Genomic DNA, 20609 nt, shown 5'->3' with positions numbered 1-20609 from the left:
AGAAAACATAAAAGCTTATATTTTATGGAAATTGCACTGTCTAATTCTTATCAGATTTTGATATGATGAAAGGGGGCACGTCTCAAAACTTGTTCCGCATTTACTTTCATAACTCTTTGATTTATGTGGAAATTATGACACAAATTTTCCCATGTGCAGTATCTTGCCTGCCAGACTAGCCAAAGAATGTACAAGGTCACAGTATTGTAAACAAAGGTCACACGGTCTATATACCACTGACTATATGTCTACATAGAAATGGTATTGAACATGAACACAACGAGCAACGCTCTCCACACTTAATTGTAAAACTCTCCCAGATAAAAACCCTGCCACATCCAGCCATATATACGATCCATCAGCGTCAACATTACGCCATACAATTCCTCCATCACACAACAACAAAATAAATCCCTCATCCTGCTAGCAATTCAACCATCGCTATATTGCGTTGCTTGGCAACCAATAAAAAAACGACTGAAAAAAAGGAAGGGCGAAGAAATAAAATGTACACCGCTCATCAGTGACCGTGCAATTGCAAATTACCCCCCCCCCCCACTCCAATCATGAGCAAAAAATAAATTCACACCTGCAGATTCTGTCGGCCATTACTTCCTTTCAATCGATCCCCTGACACTTTCTCTTGTCATTCTTGTCGGGGCTTCAGAAGCTTCCGACAGCAGCCCATATGGCTGTCGGTTCCGGGGCCGTGGTAGCTCTATTGTGACGGAGTAATGACAGGGTCATCGTTTTGGGACTAACCATAATGTGAATGATTTACTAGAAGTGGTTAGCAATCCAGGTAGAAGTTAAAGGGGAAAAGTATACATTTGGTTGTTGGAACCGTTCGATTGTTTTAGTCATATATAAATTAAAGATATATATGCAATCAAACTATACTTGTAACAGTTTCATTTCGAAGTGTGGTCGAGTTTTGGAAATATTGCCGAAAATCTGGAGCGATTATAATGTCCACGCAAAAAGGAAGAATCCGTAATAGGAATACACATTCTGAGAAACGTACCCGACAGTAACGTTTCCGAGATTCAAATCTGGAGGGGGGGGGGATCTGTTTCCATAACCACATTAACTCAAAGTGAAATTGTTCTCAAAATGCTTTGTACAATCGAAAGCTGTTGTACTTCTAACAAAGTAACTATTATGACATTACTTGTTAGATTAATTACCAAAGGTTTACCCAGGCATGTTTTTATAAGCTCAACAGCTCTTTTCAGAACGAAATAGTCCCCTAATTCCGAAATCTACTCCGCGGCCAGTATAATAAATAACAAGACAAGTTTCGAAGAAAAAATCTACACAGTAAAGTAGATTAATTCCAATGGTGTTCCTGCAAATGACTCAAAACCCATACAGACTAGAACTGCTATGGAGTCGTGCGTTTGTGAAAATTCTTGGAACTACACAACCACGACCCAGTATTAATTTAGTCATTTGTATTCGACAAGGAATGGCTGATATGAGGCATGTCTTAGTCCGACCCCGCTTGACCAAATGGATTTCAAGGAATTGAAAGGTTCATGAAGGACTGAAAATTTTCTCTGAAAATTCAAGTCATTAAGTGGCACCACGTTTATAAATCACTCCCGTGTTTTATCGGCTCTTAATCCTGAAATACCGTTTGGCGAAGGTTTAACCCATTTAAAAACTTTCTTTCATGAAAGTTCATTAATGGTGCACTACATCTCAAGGAGTTTACCCTTAATTACATGTTGCCATGGCAATCAATTGGAAAGTGTCAGCAGTTTTCAAATGGATGGTTGGTCGGTGAGTATAGGGTGCACCGTCTGGCATGGGGTTGTTATATTATGCACTTTTAGGGCCTATTAAGTTTGACGAGGACAAGAAAAGAAGTACACACGACGAAGACTAAAAAATATATGTTTTTCTACTGTTATCAATCATGCAGGTTGTGTCATGTACCCAGTATTCTATAGCAGTTGTGACTAATGGTTTTCAGTACACGCAAAGGAGCCTGACTATTGACACTTTCAGCCTCGGATTGGTGTATTACTTGGATGAAAGAAGAAACGAAAAAAAAAACGAAAAAAAAAAAACCCGATCACATATCTTAATTTATAAAACATTCTGCTTCTGTATTTCTTGTTAATATTAGCGTTACAGCCACTAAATTGTTCACTACTCAAAATAAAAACAATGCAAAACTTTCTTGGGCACTAGCCAAATGCAATATTAAAACCCAACCTATAAACGATCCATTGCGAACTTTGAACAGCTGTTGATCAGAAAATGGACACAAAGTAAAAGGTGACGCAAATACGGTCATATCGATTTTATTGATGACGAGTGTAAAAGAACAACGAACATATTGCTCCCATCCCGTGAGAATTTTCTCGAGTTGGCCTCGATTTGTAATACCCTCGATCCCGGCAGCAAATCTGGGCCCAGTTTTAGTATGCTGCTATCAACACCACTTAGCAGATTTGTCAAGTATACAACAGTTGATAATCACGGCTGTAGTCCCAACGTGGGTGGAATGTCTAAAGCTGCTAAGCCGAATAATGGCAACGACGAACTTCGAACATTGGAAAACATATTGTACCGAGCTTGAGTTTGGCTCGCGTGCCTCAATTAGTGCTTAGCGTTTTACTTATAAGCCGAAACTAAATGAAAACAAACATGTCACCAGTTTACAACAACATGATATTGCTAAGCAGGATTACTCATATGCTTGGCAGCCAGGGGAGGGTACAGGAAAACAGTCCCAACAACTTTAGACCAAGGCTGTGTGCTCCTCATACCCAAAAGCCTATCTCCATGATTTACACTGATACTTATTACAAAGGGGTAAGAGATTTCTGTATGATTCCTTGTGTCTTACAAATATCAATGTCCACTGAATGCAATTCATGGAACTTAATATTGGTAAGACACAAGGAATCATACATAAATCTCTTACCCCTTTTTAATCTTTAGCTTAGAACTGTTTATGGACAATACAAACTCATTGTTTTGTTACCAATGCATTGGAATGGGAATAAACAAAGATGGCGGCACTTAGCAATCCTGCACTCTGGGACCTCACACACGTACCAAAAATATCATTGTTTCTTTCAGTTGCAATTTGTGGATGACGATATCTATTATTTTAGTCTCTGTTTATACACCACACTTCGATGATATGGAATCAACAAAGATGGCGGCATCTAACAATCCTGCAATTTGGCACACGTACCACACTATCATTCTCTCCCAGTTGCAACTTGTGGATGACGATAAGTATTTTGTTAGTCTCTGTTGGTGACATTTCAAACTCTACACCCACCTCGTTTTAAATACTCTAATTGGGAACAAACAAGATGGCAACACAATGGTCCCGAACAAAGCAATTTGAAACCCGACATTGCCCCAGATACCCCTGTTTCCAAGTTGCAACTTATGCATACCGACTCTGTTATTTACTCGGGTACTAAAGACTCCAAGTGGAGACAGTTGACCGAATGACATCATTCTTGACCTCGTTACAGTGCAGTTAAATATTACCCCTGAGATGCTTCGAATCATCTTATCTTGTGGACGACGAGGCTTCAGAAGTGATCGCGCTGTCAAATCGGATAGAAGTAGGACCCAAGTCTCTTGCGAATCATTAAACAGTGTCGCCAGTTTGAGGCAGTTCTACATGTTTGACAATGTTGCAGCCGCTAACAGTACATATCAAAATATTGTTTAAAGCTATGCATTGTATGGATAAAAAAGGACAACAATTAAATAAATAGTAAACTTGCGGGTACAACCATGAGTAAATCTCTTAGAGGTGAGTGTTGGCTCTGAAAAGAGCCGGTGTAGTCTCGACGTTTCGAACAGTATACTCTGCTCGTCTTCAGGAAAATGCCAGATACAGATACAGTACAGATCACAATATACAGTAGGCCCCTACATATCAACATATTCATTTCTGGTCGAAAGGATCTTCAAGGAATGAGCACGAGAACACTTGACCATCGTACTGTCATATCTGATGGGAATACCCGTCTTGGAGATGTAATCGTCTCGACCGACTATATCGCCAAAAGACAGTTTGAGGCTCAGCGCAGTTAAATATTTACTCATCTTCAAAAAGGTACTTTTCGCTATCTTTAGATTTCGAGTCTTGATTAGCGTACTGTTTAATCACTTCGGAATATCGCACTCATGCATTCTCATCAAACAGTATCGCTCTTTTTGAGGTCATGTGCCGTTTTCACTTTCAAGGGGCGCGCCATACCTTTAACAGCCGGGAAAAGTTGAGATTGGGACGGGGTCTTTAAATAATAAGAGCCACTTTTTCGAATACAGTCCAATTTAAAAGATCCTACTTCAAACAATGATGGCAGGGCGTGTTGAAAACCACCCCCTCGTGTACTGCGTTTTTACAAAGAACAGACGGCTCCATCCTTTCAGAGGATGGTACTATTTTTACATGGGATGTGCAAATAGTTTTCTGCCCCTCCAAAATCAACATTACTGAGACCTGAGCCCTTTTAGAAAGTGGAATTGCCCAGTTTAGGATATCAATAAATATGACTCCCGGGTCATACACTTTATTGCTTAATTGGTCATTGGAGGATTGATTTATTGGTAACGTACATCCCTTGAGGAAAGAGTATAAACCGTTACAGGCTATTTTTTTTCTTCTTTTACAAACACGGCACTTATATTCTAATAATGGATTTTACACTGTAAGTCAAATGTTGTGGTAAAACAAACCAGGATAGGCCTACATCATCGTATTTCATCCCGACAATATTCTTGATATTTCAAGTCATGACATTGCTGATTACCGTACCCAAGTAATTAAAAGGCTTCGCTACAGCGTGCAATGTTAACGCCTGATTTCACCACAGCACCCTCGAGGCCACAGGTGGACGGGACTTACGCTCGACGGCAGAGTAGATATATTACACCCCTCCAAGATTTGATCGCCTAATCACATACATTTGTTGTGTTAAGCAGAAGATAATATTAAGCAAAATAATTAGTGGAGCACCAGTCATAACAATGTAATCTTGACGGTAGGGCTGGGTAACCACTTATACAACCCAACTAAGATATTCTTTAAGCAGATTTCTCAGCGATACTTAATACAACACGTGTGCTAGTTATACAGTGCGATAAACTTATTTGTTTGAAAAAATAAATACAATCTAGTGTATTTATTATAGACGCTAAACAAAAGTTTGTATATGAGAGAGATTGGCTGTTGCCAGCTTGGTGTTTATACCCCCTTGTGGTAGGGAGTTTGCCGAGTTCCCTTGACGGGAAGATCATTTAAACAAACTTACCTATTGTGCTTATCACAGTAGCTGAGAAGAACAAGGCACCAAAATAATTCCACATCAGCTCTCCATGTACGTTAATGTTTCTGTATTCCCGCAACATATTTTCATACGACCTCAGTCCAGCGTCAATCTGCTGAGTATAGTTCGCTACAGTAGATGAAACGTCGGTTCCGTTTGTTTGCTCTCCTCCGGCTGCTAGTTCAATAGTGAGGTTGATCAGGGCAAGGAAATCCTCCCGGGCGCTCAATAATTTATCCAAGTGTTGTTTCTCAGTCTTGGCTTCAAGGCTGACGAAGACAGCCGCTCCGATGAAGGCATAGCCCATGAGAGACACCACGATGGCGAGGCAGAACACAGCGGGTTGAATGCGTCGAAAGTACCGGTAGGAGCGACTGTCCATCCGCCGGTAATCCGGTGGGGCCTTTCGTGGTGGAGTCAGGGTGACTGTCACCGCTGTGGCCGTAGTGGTTGTCGAGGTTATACCAGTCTGCATGCTTCGACTGGTGGCTGCGGCTCCCATGATTCTCACGGATTTCATGTTTTATCTCGAAGAGAAAAATCAAGTCCAAAAAGCAGGAAACTTATACCCACACCGGCCGAGTTTTGGTGTCTTTATCACAACGGACCACCGTGACTATTTTGCGTGAATGTTTGGTGTGGGATCGACTATCCTACAACAATAGACACGAGGTTGTTGTTGTATTTGGCTGGTAGGAGATTTTAATTAACTGCACGCTGAGTATATTTCCCGCTCATCGATGGAGGAGTCTACAGTACGAACGCATGTCATAGTGTGTAGCTACTGCTTATGAACACTGTATTAAAACATCTCCAGTGCTTTTAGCATTGTCATCTCTCTCCCAACATTGACTGCATCGTCGTCTAGCCTCTAATCATTTCTCATGGAGGAAGTCGTGCCGTGAGGAACACACCGAGCAGAACCCATTCATCTTTCTCTCATCACCCATCCGTGACTTGTGCCTAAACGACACATGCTTTCAGATTGGACTTTGTCTCGTGAGGTGTGCACAGCTGAGTATGCGCATCTCTCTATAGGAGTCATTCAACCAGTGCGTGTGGTCGTTTGCGTATATACTATATACCTGAGCCACAAACTACACGTAGAATCACATTCAATAAAACAGAGCACCCAAACGGCAATAGTAGATAAAACGTTTGGTCTGATGCGACAGCCTTCATTGATTGATGAAACCAAGCAAACACTCACGAGATCTCGCGTCGTTTAAAACCACTTCGGGCGCAGTTTAACCAACAGTTGTTACTTTCCACGTTACAAACGCATTGGTGGATGTCACATTTGATTTACACATAGGCCAACACATTGCACATTCGATCCCTCTCACACCTACGGCTATGCTACAAATCACCACAGAGGAACGATCACTACCCGTATACTCCAGTTGTAGTTTGAGTTCAATGCTAAATGTGTGATATATTATTTACGGCACAGATGGAATATAATTACAGCATATAACATTCCACATATTGATGAAGGAGATACCCGCATACACGTACGCCATTATAATACCGTACGCTGACGTCACGGCCCATGCATAGTAAATCGATGCACTGGAATCAATACCAATCCAAGGTACTGAGCATCACAGCCAGGTTTTTCCCCCTTTTTTTCTTTTTGGTGCAATCCAAATTGACGTTGACAGTCTCCACTTTTCTATGATTGATCATAGCTTTGGATATCCAAGGTTGTTGTTATTTTAATAGGAGTTCGTGTAATCCAGCCAATGACAAAGGCTACCTTGTGGTTTAACAGACTTTTTGCATTTTGCCGCCATCGTCGAGGCCTAACGACGCACAGACGCTACTCTTAGCAATGATATAGCCTGGACATTCTGACGTCACGGTGAATAACAAAGAAAAGACAGGGGATCAGTCTACCAATGGTCAAGGACAGGTCCGGGGGGTGGGGGGCTCAATGTGGTTTTGTTTATTTGATCATTATGCCGCTAATTGGCCTAAGATTGTGCCACGGAGCAACTAGAATGCACAATTTTCAGGGGCCTTTAAGCGGGCTCCGGACCCTTTGCCGCAAACGCTTCGCGCTCCACGCACTCATGATCCTTCTTCGACAGATTTGACGCACCCTACAAATTTTAGTCTGGATCCGACCTTAGAAGCAAACAGTACAAAAGCAAAAAGGTGAAATTTTTCAAGCAAAAAAAACTTGCCCAAAAAACGACAAATGAAGCACTGATATAAACCCTTTCCTTGCGTTTATTTGTAAACAATGACATTTATAGCAGGACCACCAAAAATAATAACAATGTTGTAGCTACTGTAAGCAAAGATGGTATCCCGTGTATCAAATTGGCCAACTATTTTTAAAATCTTGTGCTTCTGCAAAAAAAATAGACTGAGCTAGAGTGTAAATGACATAATATTCGTTGGCTACATAAAATAACAAATGAACCCAAGCCTAACCAAACAGCAAGATATAGTCTTGATTATGGTAATTTTGTTTGTCAGAACCTAAATAAAATATAAATGATCAACACAAAGTGGTCATTATTAATTGATGGGCCAAAATATTATATATAAAAAAACATAACTTTACCTGTAGGTAGGCATAAACATAATTTTTTTTCTCACAGTACTAACAAATAAACATAATTGTAAACTATAATCTATATCATAGTAATAATCTATTCATGGGAATGGCATTTTCCTTCATGAACAACAACCATCTGCAGAATACTGTCTAACGTAAAGGAAACATGAAAACAAATTTCTCAAAATCTAGAGCATAATTTTGTGTAAAATTAAAAGGCAATATGTGTATAAAATAGTTATTCATATGAGTTATCGGAAAGAAAATGAAGTATTAATGACAAAACGGTGTATTTAATTTCCGAAATGGCCACTTAACGACAGGCACTCAGCGAAACTTTATTTTCCTCAAAATTAAACTCCCCTTTTCACTCTTTAATCAGACACATCACTAACCCCCCCCCCCTCCCAAAACAGTCAGGCCTAGGTTCCCCTCCCCCTTACACACAAAAGGCATTCTTTTGTATAAAAATAGCAAATCAATTCATTACAATAAAGCCATGCAACCTTTGACCCTTTGACCTTTACAGGTCATGACCTTTAAAGGTCAACGTACCCTCTGTACAAATCTTGGGTGATCACACACAATGATTTTTGAATTTTAAACAGTCCATAAAGTCAATTCAACTATTTTAAATTACTTACTCAAAATTTTGTGACAAATCGTCTGATTTACGAAACCCCAAACCCATACAAAAACCACAACAACCCAGTCCTTAACTGCAAGTAAATAATGACACAAAGATGACCCCTATCGCTTAGCAGGTCACACCGAGCACAGACATTTGCTTAGCAAAATAATTATGCTAAGCGGTTCATGTAATTCCCTGCCAGCTCAGAAACACAAAATATTGCTTGGTTACTGTTTCTTTTAAGGAGAAAATGAGCGGGGAACCTGTTTAGGACACATACTAGGACACATTGCCATCTGGCTGGTAACCCGCACTAGTTGCTAAGTAGAACCCTTCGCTGCTAAGCATTTTATAAAATGAATCGAAAGCTTCACTGACCTATTACCAAATAAAATTGAACAGATTATTGAGAATCATTACGCTTCAGATTTGTTAAAAAGACAACAAATCTGCATCTATTTTTGAGTACAGGGCAAATAATAACAACTACTATTTCCAATGGATTTACACCAAACTTCATTATAATTGACAAGGGTAGAATCTCTCGTACACAGGGAGAGGTGACCTGGGGTCATAAGGTCAGGGGTCAATGGTCCACTGAGCATGTGTATACAACAGCCCAACCTTTGGTTTCAAAAGCCAAGACCGAGCAAATCTCTAATTATTCTTGTCATCAAATGATGATTAATTTGTTTACATGTTTACGTCTCAGTATGTTTATCACATTTAATAAATAGTTTACACATTTCCAACAGGGTAAAGGCTGTGGACAAAGTACACAAGCCCCCACCAGTACACCTGAAATAATAATGTTACGTTGCCTCACACTACAGTATCAACTGCCAATATTCTGTGTATTTCTAATTTATATATTTACACAAATTATGTAAAAAACAAAACGTTATTGGTTAATACGTTAAACACATTTTATGTGCATTGTTTGTAACAGTCCTATAAATCAATAGGATATTTGCATCAGAGTGGAAATTGAACCAAAAACAAGAGATTTACTGTTGATAAATAAATGAGAGGTTCGTAGAATCGAAGTTGGACTTTATAACAGCAGGTGGCAGCAGACACAATTTATTCATTTCCATTGAGGACGTCTTTCTGAGCAAGCGCAATTTTCTGGAAACTCTTTCAGTGGCATAATCCTACATGTATAATCATTTTTATGGATTCTGAAAGGGCAATTATCGACCTATACAACCTGTTTATGTACTGAAAAAAAATCATCAATCCTACGATACATCCTGGGTACCAGGCAAAATCACCCATTGGTCGACGTTAGTCAACTACAACCCCAGCCTCGCTACCATGGGCAGCGCGCCGTATCAATATCTCTCATCACTAACCCCTGGGATGTACTAAGAAACATTGCTAATGGGCTCAGAAAATTGATTATGCATTAGATGTCAAGTGCGTGCGCGTGTAGTTTTAAGATATTTGCAAGTTGATGTCGCCCGCGTTTTTATGACACAACACGTTTTTTTAAAACAAAAAAACAAAAAATATTTTAAACATGCGTGCGAGCGTAGAAGCGATTGATTACACGCTCATTTAAATGTGCTAGCATATAGCACATTTTAATTTGCCACTAACGGGGGGTTTATGATCCAGCAAGGCATGCTGGGGGAAAATGACGTGGATGACTACAATCCCTCCCCACAACTTGCTCTAAACGATCGCTAAATGGAAACATAGTTACCAGGTACATCCATTCCTGTTTTCAGAATTATTCATTACACAAAAAAATTGATAAATTACCCAACGCCTGCCCTCAACACTGTACGTACAAAACATTACGTACAAAATCTGCTCCACACTTAATCATCTGTTTGGCACTTGTACGATAATCTTACGCTCGGGTTACGCATTTCATCAGTCGGCAAAGCGTCCCCACTGCCATTGACTTTAACACACACGGCGAGATGATGAAAAAGAAGCAACTGGCAAATGCCGGCACTTGTGTGTTACCAATGATTTAAGACCAATTAATAACAGCTATAAGCTTGACATCTTAGACGTAAACACACACTTGTTTACTCTTTAAATGGGGTCAGGAAAAAAGGGAAAACAAGAATAGAGAACATTTAAGAATGGAGTAAACAAAGACAGTTATGGAAATTTTGAAGAGTGAAATTTGTGAAATGCCAAATAAGTTGTTGTTAATGTAATTAAATATATGAGGTATAGAAGTAATAAATTTCTTTTGACTAATCACTTTCTATGAATATTAAACTTGATTTAAAAATTAAAAAAATTAGATTTTGATGAATTCAGACAACAGAAAAGGCAACAGAAAAGACTAACTTTGAAAAGTAAAGTGTGGAAATATAAAGGGAAGACTAAATGCATATCAAGTGCAATTTGGGGTTTTGCAATTACACATAAATTGCAATAAATATCTTGCCATATCGAAATCCTGACGAAAAAGTATTACAACTAAAATTAGTATGACTGTCTACTCTCGTGTGTTATATGAGTTGGTTTAAAGGTGCTATAAGGTAACAGCTTGACTGAACCAATCATGTGCATGGAGAACTAAGCAGTGACCTTTGACCTTGTTGCTATGTTATGTTTGCAACATTGACATGACGAATCTGAGGAGTACAAGCCACTTGTGGCTGCTATAAATGCATTGTACAAGCCACATGTGGCTGCTATAGATGCATTATACAAGCCACTTGTGGCTGCTGTGGCTGCTATAAGTGCATTGTACAAGCCACTTGTGGCTGCTATAGATGCATTGTACAATCCACATGTGGCTGCTATAGATGCATTATACAAGCCACTTGTGGCTGCTATAAGTGCATTGTACAAGCCACTTGTAGCTGCTATAGGTGCATTGTACAAGCCACATGTGACTGCTATAGATGCATTATACAAGCCACTTGTGGCTGCTATAAGTGCATTGTACAAGCCACTTGTGGCTGCTATAGGTGCATTGTACAAGCCACTTGTGGCTGCTATAAGTGCATTGTACAAGCCACTTGTGGCTGCTATAAGTGCATTGTACAAGCCACATGCAGCTGATCTGGCCTCTAAAGTGTTTAGTTACAGCTTCCTAGAGATGATAATGAACCACTCTGACGCACTCTTTATACTTATACAAATCCACACACAATAACGCAGCACCAAAATCACCTTATAGTTTTAGAAATAACCTCTCTCATTCAAGGCACCTGATGAGAAAAAAGGAATGAGTAAGTCAGGCACCCGAACTTCATTTAGTGTTAACGATGATAATATCATCCAAGCTCCAGCTAGTATGTGAATGTCAGGAGATGTCTGATAACTTGCCTTACACTAACAGTTAGACCTTTTCCTAAGATATGAATTTCCTAAAGCTGTTGAAATCATACATCCTTTTCACCAGTGGGTGTGTTTAAATTGAATTACTTGTGTTGTTTAACTTTGAATGAGCAGTTAATCTGCTTTGAGTAGTCAGCAGATGCACTGGTTTGTGCATGATCCAATCAAGTACACTGTTTGGAAAAGGAACTACCAAGAGATAACAGGTGTTAGTTGCCAGATGAAAAGGGTGTATTATTCTAGCCTCTTTTATAGTGCAGCTTTCCTGTAATGACATTGGATGATGGAGGACACCTATAGATCTCTGAATTAAGGATTAATGGAAACTGAATATGGCTAGTTTCAACACTATTTCCTTCCACTGGGCTAAACAATTTTGAGTATACTTAGTGTTCGTTTTTACCCATACACCGATGTGTGTTAGCACTGTATACTCAGTGTTTTCACCTCCGAGTCCTGTGAAAAAAATACCACAGGCATGTTACTCGGGTGGGATTCGAACCCACGACCCTTGCAATTCTAGAGCAGTGTCTTACCAACTAGACTACCAAGATTGCCCGGTAGCTAGAGGCAGTTTGAACCCTATGTTTTGGCAGCGGGTACCGCAACGATGTATAATAGATAATAAATTTTCATCGGGGATAAAGATATAAACTTGAGTTTATGCATTTTTTTTTTGCAGGTTGTATTACCTTGAGGGCATGGTTGAGTTTACTATCTACAAGTCTGGTGACCCGTCTTACTTGAGACTATTTCTAGCATCTCTCATATGGGTCTGACCAGGCTCCTGGTTGGAGGCGCCACCCGCCGTGGCGCCCTTGGCATAGAAGCGTTCTTGATCTTGAAGTTCCTTCTTGAAACTTTCTTCCAGATCCTGTTACATCAAAAACACAACATTAATGTTATCCGAAATGTTAAATATATCCCTTGAATTATTTGTACAAACAATACAAAATATTTAAGCCTACTTGAAATGCTACAAAAATGATCCACAGATCATCTAAATCAATACGTTAGGCCTCCTAGTCTTTGTGCCATTTTTCAGTGAGTTGGCCAACCAGTTAAAACCAGCCAACTACTTGGATTCTGTAGGGTGGCACAGTTGAGCACAAAACCGAACTCTGTACATGTCGTGCTGGGTGGATGCAATTATGGGTGCGTTCGTTTAGCTTCCCTGGGTTGACCCCGGTCTGCCCCGGTACGTTCGAATAGCTTTGACGGGGCTCACCTGGGTCAGCCCCCAGTGCCCTGCTTGTGGAGTGGGTCACTTGGGGGTGACCTGAGGTGCATGCCGTCACCATGAGAGGGCGAGTGTGATCGTTCGATTAGCTCTTGTCAGGGGCTTACCCGAGTGAGCACCACGGGGTACACTCAGGGAAGCTTAACGAACGCACCCAATATAATTCATAAATAATAACCCTCCTAAATTCAGTATCCAGTGAGTTGTCAAACAATTTAAAACAATCTACTGCATGGATCATGTAGGGTGGCAAAACTTAGTAATAGTAGTAATAATAGTAATAATAATAGTAATACGGACATTTATATTGCGCAATGACCTATATTAGTATACTCTACTGACCATTACATGAAAAAAGGGGGGAAAACAGAGAATAATGTGTGTGATGCTTTCACCACATAATACTTAGTCATGTTGAAAACACATCTTTGGTTTCAATAACTCATTTGAGAGTTTAGTTCAGGTTTGGATAATTTTGGGTATAATGACTTGCTTAGTCATAACGTACCGTTTAAATTTGAATTCCTCAGACTACAGAGACAGTTGCGTTGTCAAATGATTAGGGGCAAGATTTTGTATGAGCAGCCTCTAGATGACCGAACCCTGGTACCGTTGGGCCATTATTATACATTCCATCAAAATTGGGTATGGGGGATATTCCTCGTCTCTTACGTAAAAGCTTGCCCCCGTATCATGTGACGTAGCAACTGTCTCGATAGTCTAAGGAATTCAAATTGAAGTGGTAACGTGTGATCAAGCTTATCATTGTACCAAACACTATTCAAATCCTGTGTACAAATATCTTAGTAGGATACACAACATTGCCAGATGAAATAAAGCATACAGATAAATACATCACATGTACACCCACAGTGTGTAATATTTTGCTATATTTCTACATGATCAATCACACTTCAGCCCTTAGGCTGCGATGAATTAATCATAACAACAATAATAATAGTAGTAATAATAATAATAATAAGACTTGTTGTACACAGATATCCACCCTGCTGGATGTTCATGGCACAGTAAAACCAAAAACAAAACAAAACAAAGAAAAACAGACAAAACAAAATTAGTTCTTGAAAACCTGTAACATAAGATATGTTTTGCAAAGAGATTTAAATGTTGTGGTACAAAGACAAGATCTTAGATTAAGTGGTAGAGAGTTGCTGATGTGTGGCGACCTTTAGTTGAGCGTTCTGCTACATGGAGGGGCGGGGGAAACAAATACTATTCTGAAAAAAAATTGGCAGACTGTCGAACCAAAAATGTCAACATATCACAAAATAGGACCATTTATTCAAAAATCAATTATTATAATTGATGGCCTTGAATATAAAAGTTAATGATCCGTGACCAATCACACTAAGTCAATAATAGCTTACTGCCAGACTACCGACAATTGATAAAAAAAGGCAAAATTTTATGAGAACAGTTTAATTTTGTTACAGCCATCAAAGCAGCTCATGGAGAAATTAGTAATAGTGTTGATGTTCAATTAATTTTGTGGGCAAGTTAAAAATATACAGGTATATAATCAAAACAAAATATTACAAAATTGAAACTCAGACAGACGAAATATAAACTGAGTCAGCTGGAGCCTAACGGAGTTTCTGTTAAAGGATTTGGGTACCTTTTCAAAATGTCCTTAGATTTACATTAAACTTACAGAGTTTGAAGATAATGATAGTGGAAAGCTTCCCTTTAAACATTACTTACTGAGGTGCTGTAGTTTTTGAGAAATGAGTAAAACAATGTCATGAAAATAAGTTTGTAAATGATTAAAATAATTTTCAGCTCATGACATTATTTTCATGCCATTGTTTTACTCATTTCCCAAAAACTACAGCACCTCAGCACGTAATATTTTCAGGGAAGCTTTCTACTATCATTATCTTCAAACCCTGTAAGTTTAATGTAAATCAATGGACATTTTGAAAAAGTACCCGAATCCTTTAAGGAGATTCTTCTAAATTGTGGCAAATGGTCATACCTTTTTCCTGGGTCGTAGATTATCCTTCCATACTTTCATCTCCTTGATGTGATCCTCCTCTTTAGTTTTCAGCTTTGACGTTTCCTGCTCCATCAGCTGTTTTCTCTTCTCATTCTGTCAACAACAACACAACAAATCAACAACAATGTTAATGTTTAAACAATTGTTATTCTTGCATGTTAAACATTCACTTTGGTTTTGACCTATTGACCCCTTGCACGCGCGTCATACGCGGCGACTGATTCCACGAGCACAATGTTGGTGGGCAGTTAGGTTTACGTGTATAATGCTGCGTCGCCTAAAATGCACACTTCACTGCATAACGCACGGCATAGAGTTATATATGAAAACGCACAGTGAAATTGCCCACCAGTATGGCGCATTCAAGATTTTTCTGATGATGACGTCAGGTGAAATGGGTCACTACACCAATGTGTGAAGTCATTGTTCACTGTTAGCATAATTCTGCTGTGTTTCACCAAATCACGCAACACCGTTTTGCGAATTGGGCACACAACGTAAGTGCAAGGGTATTTGCAACAAGCGGGACAGGCGGGGTTAATGAAGGAAAGAAGTAACTCACGTGTATGGTTAGCAACTCTAACCATACGTGGGTTAATGAAGGAAAGAAGTAACTCACGTGTATGGTTAGCAACTCTTGCATATATCCACCATTTTTCAGTCTCAGGCTCTCCATCTGGCGACGTTGTTTACGTTCTTGACGATCAATCTCAGACTTATATCTCCTACTCTCCGATTCTTGGAACTAATCAGAGGGAAAGACAACAACAAAACCAATGAGAATTATTTTCAAAAACATCTTAGGACCTTGACATTTCCATTCATTCATTCGAGTCAACATTTATTTCATACTACTCTTCTGAAGATATTACAAATACAACATATTTAAATAGATAAGCAAAAAAATAAGCACAGAGTTTAACACGTCATTGGGATTTTAACATTTCATCTTTCAATAAATGAAAATATTCTCACCACTGCACGAATGCAAACCATTCATCATTCAAAATATAGAACATCCAAGTAGATGCTTGTTACTTAATTGGAGGACAAAACTATGATGTTAAACGTCACACGTAGCATCTGTGTCATAGCTGCTAAGCAGGAAATTATTTATACCTAAGTAAGATTTGTGGTAGCACCATGAGTAAGTCTCTTTTTGAGTAGTGTTGGTTTTTGTAATCCTACTCACATCTGCTAAGAAGGAAATTATTAATACCTAAGTGAGATTTGTGGTAGCAACATGAGTGAATCTCTTTTTGAGTAGTGTTGGTTCTAAGAAGAACCAGGGTTGACAACTCAACATTTCGATCGCTATGCTCTTCTCAGTCAGCTTTCATCTCTTATCGTCTTATCTCTTAAAGGATTCGAACTGCCTCTAGCTACCGGGCAACCTCTGTAGTCTAGTTGGTAAGACACTGCTCTAGAATTGCAAGGGTCGCGGGTTCGAATCCCACCCGAGTAACATGCCTGTGATATTTTTTCACAGGACTCGGGGAAAGTACTGAGCATACAGTGCTAACACACAGCGGTGTATGGGTCAAAATTAATATGCTCTTCTCCTGATGGCAATCAGAGCCTATTGATCGAAACGTTGAGTTGTCAAGCCCCGGTTTGTCTCAGAACCAACACTCCTCAACAAGGTGGTTTCCGCAAACTTCACCAGATTCTAACTCCCACCATGCCAAGTTTAAGATCCTACTTATTTAAAGCAAAGTTTCAAATCCTATTTATTCATACCTCCTTCATTTTCTCTCTTTCCTCATCTGCTGAGCAGTTGGGATTATTGATGGTGATGCTCTTACGGAAGATGGTGGTTCGAGTTTTCATCTCGCTGCGGAGGTGTCTCGGCAGACGTTTCTTCTCCTGGGTGTGGATCTGCCTCAAGTCTTCCTCTTCCTTCTCCTGAACAGACTTCACAATCTGCAATTCCTGTGAATGAGAACAATCTTGCGTTGACCTTCAAAGCTCTTCATGGCCTTTCTTTACAGGGGTCTTGTCAAAAATCATGCCAAACAATCAATGACGAACAAATGAAAACAAACAATTAACAAACGAACAAATTGTAGCCACTGAGCAACGCCTGTGCGCTGTACGCGCATGGAAGTCATGATGACGATGATTGTCAAAGTTAATCAAGGACCCGATACCCCTATCAGATATATGGAATAGTCCAGTCTAGGAGATCAAGAACTTTGACTCGCCAAGGGGAATTCCAATTTGGAGAAAAAAAGTGAAATAAATAACGTGTGCCATGACTTATTAATACCAGTGCTCACTTAAGAGTTTTGATAGCTGTAAACTTGGCAAAGAATATAGAGGGAAACTTGACTCTAAAATCTCATCCCCTCTCAGATATATGGAACAGTCCAGTCTAAGATACCAATGACTTTGACTCCCTCAGGGAATCTCACTTTGGGGAAAAAAAACGTGAAATAATTAACATCAACCATAACTTAGTGTAACCACAGCTCATTTAAAAGGGATTTGATAGCTTTACAATTGGCAAAAAAACATCGAAGGAACTTCTCAACATCTTGAAGTATTCCTCATCCGAACCGACTGCTTGATTCCTCCCGGGGCTTACCTTCTCCTGTCTGATGACAAGATGATGTCTCTGAAGGAAGAACATATCCTTCATCTGAGTCTTAGTGGCTTGGTGCATCTCCTTCAATTGCCTCTCCTCCAACTCCCACACAGCGGACTCCCTCGCTACAATAAAACATGTACAAACAAGAGGTTTTTCAGCATTTTTTCAATCTGATCTGGTAAAAAGAATTCTGGTTCAGTAAAAAAAGTTGAGCTATCAGCTCAGCAGTCATGTAGATTTTTCTCTCAATTTGGAACTGTTAGGAAGTAGCAATAGTTAGTAGTAGCAGTATTCGTACTACTACTACTACTGCTATTATGGGAGTATGTTAACTACAGGAGAAATGGAACAAACAAAAGAGGTCTGTACAGGATCGCCATAATAGGAATCTGTAAAAGAAAACAAATATGAAGCCAAATAAATTAAGTTCAAGTGATACTTACCTCTGAGTTTCTGATGTTTATCGTTGAGGAACTTCCGTTCCAGAAGGGCTACTTTGTTTTTGTGCACCTCAGAAAGATCTGCAGTCTGGCTTTCTAGTTGCACGGCTTGCTGCGACATGAACCTGTGCTCATCCTGCTGCATCTGGACCTAGAGGTCAAACCAAGAGTATTAAATGCTGGACAATCAACTTTGACTTTGCGAACTGGCAGATACTGTGTGCTTTATGATCGAGTCCAGGCGGTGTGTTCTTTGATGCTCAAGAACACGTAGAATTCATGCTGAAAGGTCGTGTGTGATCTTGTTACGAGTGTATTGTTCTCAGGTCATGTTCTCAGCGTTCGGGCGTGTGGACAGCGCACTCGTGCCAAGAACACACTGCCCGACAGCAAAAGGTAAAGTTCATTCAAAATCGCTAAAAGTTGTGTAGTGTGAAAGTGGCTTAAAAATGTTTTGTTGAAAAAATAATCAAGACTCTACTTTCCCCTTACCCACACTATACAAATACCAAACTGGAGCCCAGTGCACTACAGAGCTTTAGCCCAATGCACTAGACTGTATGGTGTGTCGCTTACCACACTCTACGAACACCAGAGCTTGAGCCCAGTGCACTAGAGAGCTTGAGCCCAGTGAACTACAGAGCTTGAGCCCAGTGCACTAGACCCTTAGCCTCTTTCCCGCCCCCTCACCTCAAACTCTTCCTTCTTGCGTTTGACATCATCCTTAGACGGTCCCCGTATTGATCTCATCTCTTTAATCTCCCTCTTCTGCTTCTCCCTGAAGTACTTAAGATCCTTCTCCTGTTTGCTCTTGGAAGCCCTAGTGAAGGTCTTAGCCTCGTTGGTTTGAGCAAGCTCCAGTTTCTCTACTTCATGTTTCTGCTGTTTGTTCAAGAGTTCTACTTCGTTGTCGTACTTCTTCATCAAAGTCTATAAGTGGGAAGTATCAGTGGTAAAAATTTAACGTTTGAGCAGCACATCTGAAATTTTCAAAGACAGTTCCCAGCAATAGGAGTAAAGCGCGTCACTTGGGGGTGTTTAAACGGTTGATTATCAAGCGGAACGCAATTCATAGCTATTAGTAACAACACGTAATCTATTTCTAAGCGCGCATGTACACACAACCCACGCGCAACAGACTCTTCATAAAGTTTTTGAGAACAAAATCTTTCAAACCTCAAATTTTCAACTGTCAAAGTGTCTGTAATTGTATTTTTTTTTAACAAAAGGGCATTTATGAATGGGAATTAAAGAGTAGCGACTCATTCTTAAATGTCCGTTTAAAACCTTGCATGGTCATTGCTGTGCGCTACAGGCCCTCGCCTTTAAATGGCCGTGTAAGAACTCAACGCTACCCTTTTATTCCCTTAGCAAAAATTGTTTATTGGTCCGACCTTTCAACCCTAGCAGAGTCATTCTTCTGGAGAAAGAATCAGATGGGGTCAATATGTCAGGCCATTATGAACTATTTTATGCATTAATACCATAGGTCCTTTTGGTCGATAAGCAGGTGGCAACAGCTTGTTCCATTTTCTAAATTAATAGCAAACAGAGATTAATAATAATAATAATAACAATATCAAAGTCTTATATAGCGCACATATCTACCAAACAAGGTAATCATGGCGCAGAGTATAAACAAACTTCTAACATACTAACCTGTACTTCGTTCTTGTGTTTTGTCTTGAGGATTTCAGCTTGCTGCAAGATCCGACTGGCTAAGTTGTTGCTCTCCTTCGTCTCTCCCTTGTGGAGAAGCTTCAGTTGCCTCATCTCCGCCTTCCTGCTCAGAATCAATGACAAGATAGACGGATGAGACTCACAGGTCATGGGTCAATATAGGTCACTTAGGGGGTCATGGGTCATTCTAGGTTATTCAGACGCACACTCGCTCTTTTTCGGAAGCACCGCTTGGGCTTGCAGGCCTGTACGCCTCGTTGTTGAAAGGGCAAGAGCACCAAGGCATTTTTCCCCTTGGTAAAGGGCACTCTATGAGGAAATTCTAAATTTTAAAATTCTAAAATTCTAAAAGGGCGGAGGGGCAATAACCAGGAGGCATGGATTGCCTCATTGCCTCTGTGAAGTATCAGGCCTGGTCTTGGCAAAGGTTTACGTCACGAATTTGCGATGTCTTAAGCCCAATTTTTAAAACAAAATATATATGTTTTTGAGTTGATGACACACCTGTCTTCATGGCGTTGTTTTGATTTATCTTCCAATCCTTCTTGGACCACCTTAGACGTCGTCAGCGTCACCACTTTCCCATCCAAGACAAACTTCCGCGTCTTCTTAAGGGTCTTGTAGTTCGGCTTCTCCTAAAAACAAGAAGTAACATACTCAAAGTTAAAAGTCTGTTGACGTCAAATTTGGTTTGTACGTAGGAAGATTTTACATTGATGTGTGTAAGGATTGTATACTCAATACTTTCCCGAGGTCTGTGAATAAATCACAGGTATTCTACTTGGGTGGGATTAAAATCGTTGACCTTTGCA

The 20609-nt window shown here is 39.8% G+C and overlaps 2 protein-coding genes across 8 annotated transcripts in view; both read right to left on the bottom strand.

Moving 5' to 3' along the window:
• LOC139941034 (potassium channel subfamily K member 18-like) overlaps nt 1-6612 on the bottom strand; it is a 66838-nt gene extending 60226 nt beyond the window's left edge. For all 3 annotated transcript variants that reach the window (XR_011786524.1, XR_011786523.1, XM_071937448.1), the window contains exon 1: nt 5301-6612. Coding sequence is in view for 1 of the 3 variants with exons in the window: in XM_071937448.1 (XP_071793549.1) it covers nt 5301-5835 (535 nt within the window). In the remaining 2 variants the exon portion in view is untranslated. The remainder of the gene's footprint in view (nt 1-5300) is intronic.
• A 918-nt stretch (nt 6613-7530) lies between these two features.
• Nucleotides 7531-20609, bottom strand: part of LOC139940425 (serine/threonine-protein kinase 10-like) — a 34169-nt gene continuing 21090 nt past the window's right edge. For all 5 annotated transcript variants that reach the window (XM_071936659.1, XM_071936661.1, XM_071936662.1 and 2 more), the window contains 9 exons: nt 20302-20432; nt 19777-19900; nt 18808-19047; nt 18121-18268; nt 17675-17799; nt 16828-17019; nt 15707-15832; nt 15067-15180; nt 7531-12704 (listed from right to left, as the gene is read on the bottom strand). In XM_071936659.1, coding sequence (XP_071792760.1) covers nt 12570-12704; nt 15067-15180; nt 15707-15832; nt 16828-17019; nt 17675-17799; nt 18121-18268; nt 18808-19047; nt 19777-19900; nt 20302-20432 — 1335 coding nt within the window. In that variant the 3' untranslated portion in view covers nt 7531-12569. The remainder of the gene's footprint in view (nt 12705-15066; nt 15181-15706; nt 15833-16827; nt 17020-17674; nt 17800-18120; nt 18269-18807; nt 19048-19776; nt 19901-20301; nt 20433-20609) is intronic.

The sequence above is a fragment of the Asterias amurensis genome, chromosome 8, assembly GCF_032118995.1.
Source record: "Asterias amurensis chromosome 8, ASM3211899v1".
Lineage (NCBI taxonomy): Eukaryota > Metazoa > Echinodermata > Asteroidea > Forcipulatida > Asteriidae > Asterias > Asterias amurensis.
Note: the sequence above shows the minus strand (reverse complement) of the source record. Positions and strands in the feature narration are given on the sequence as shown.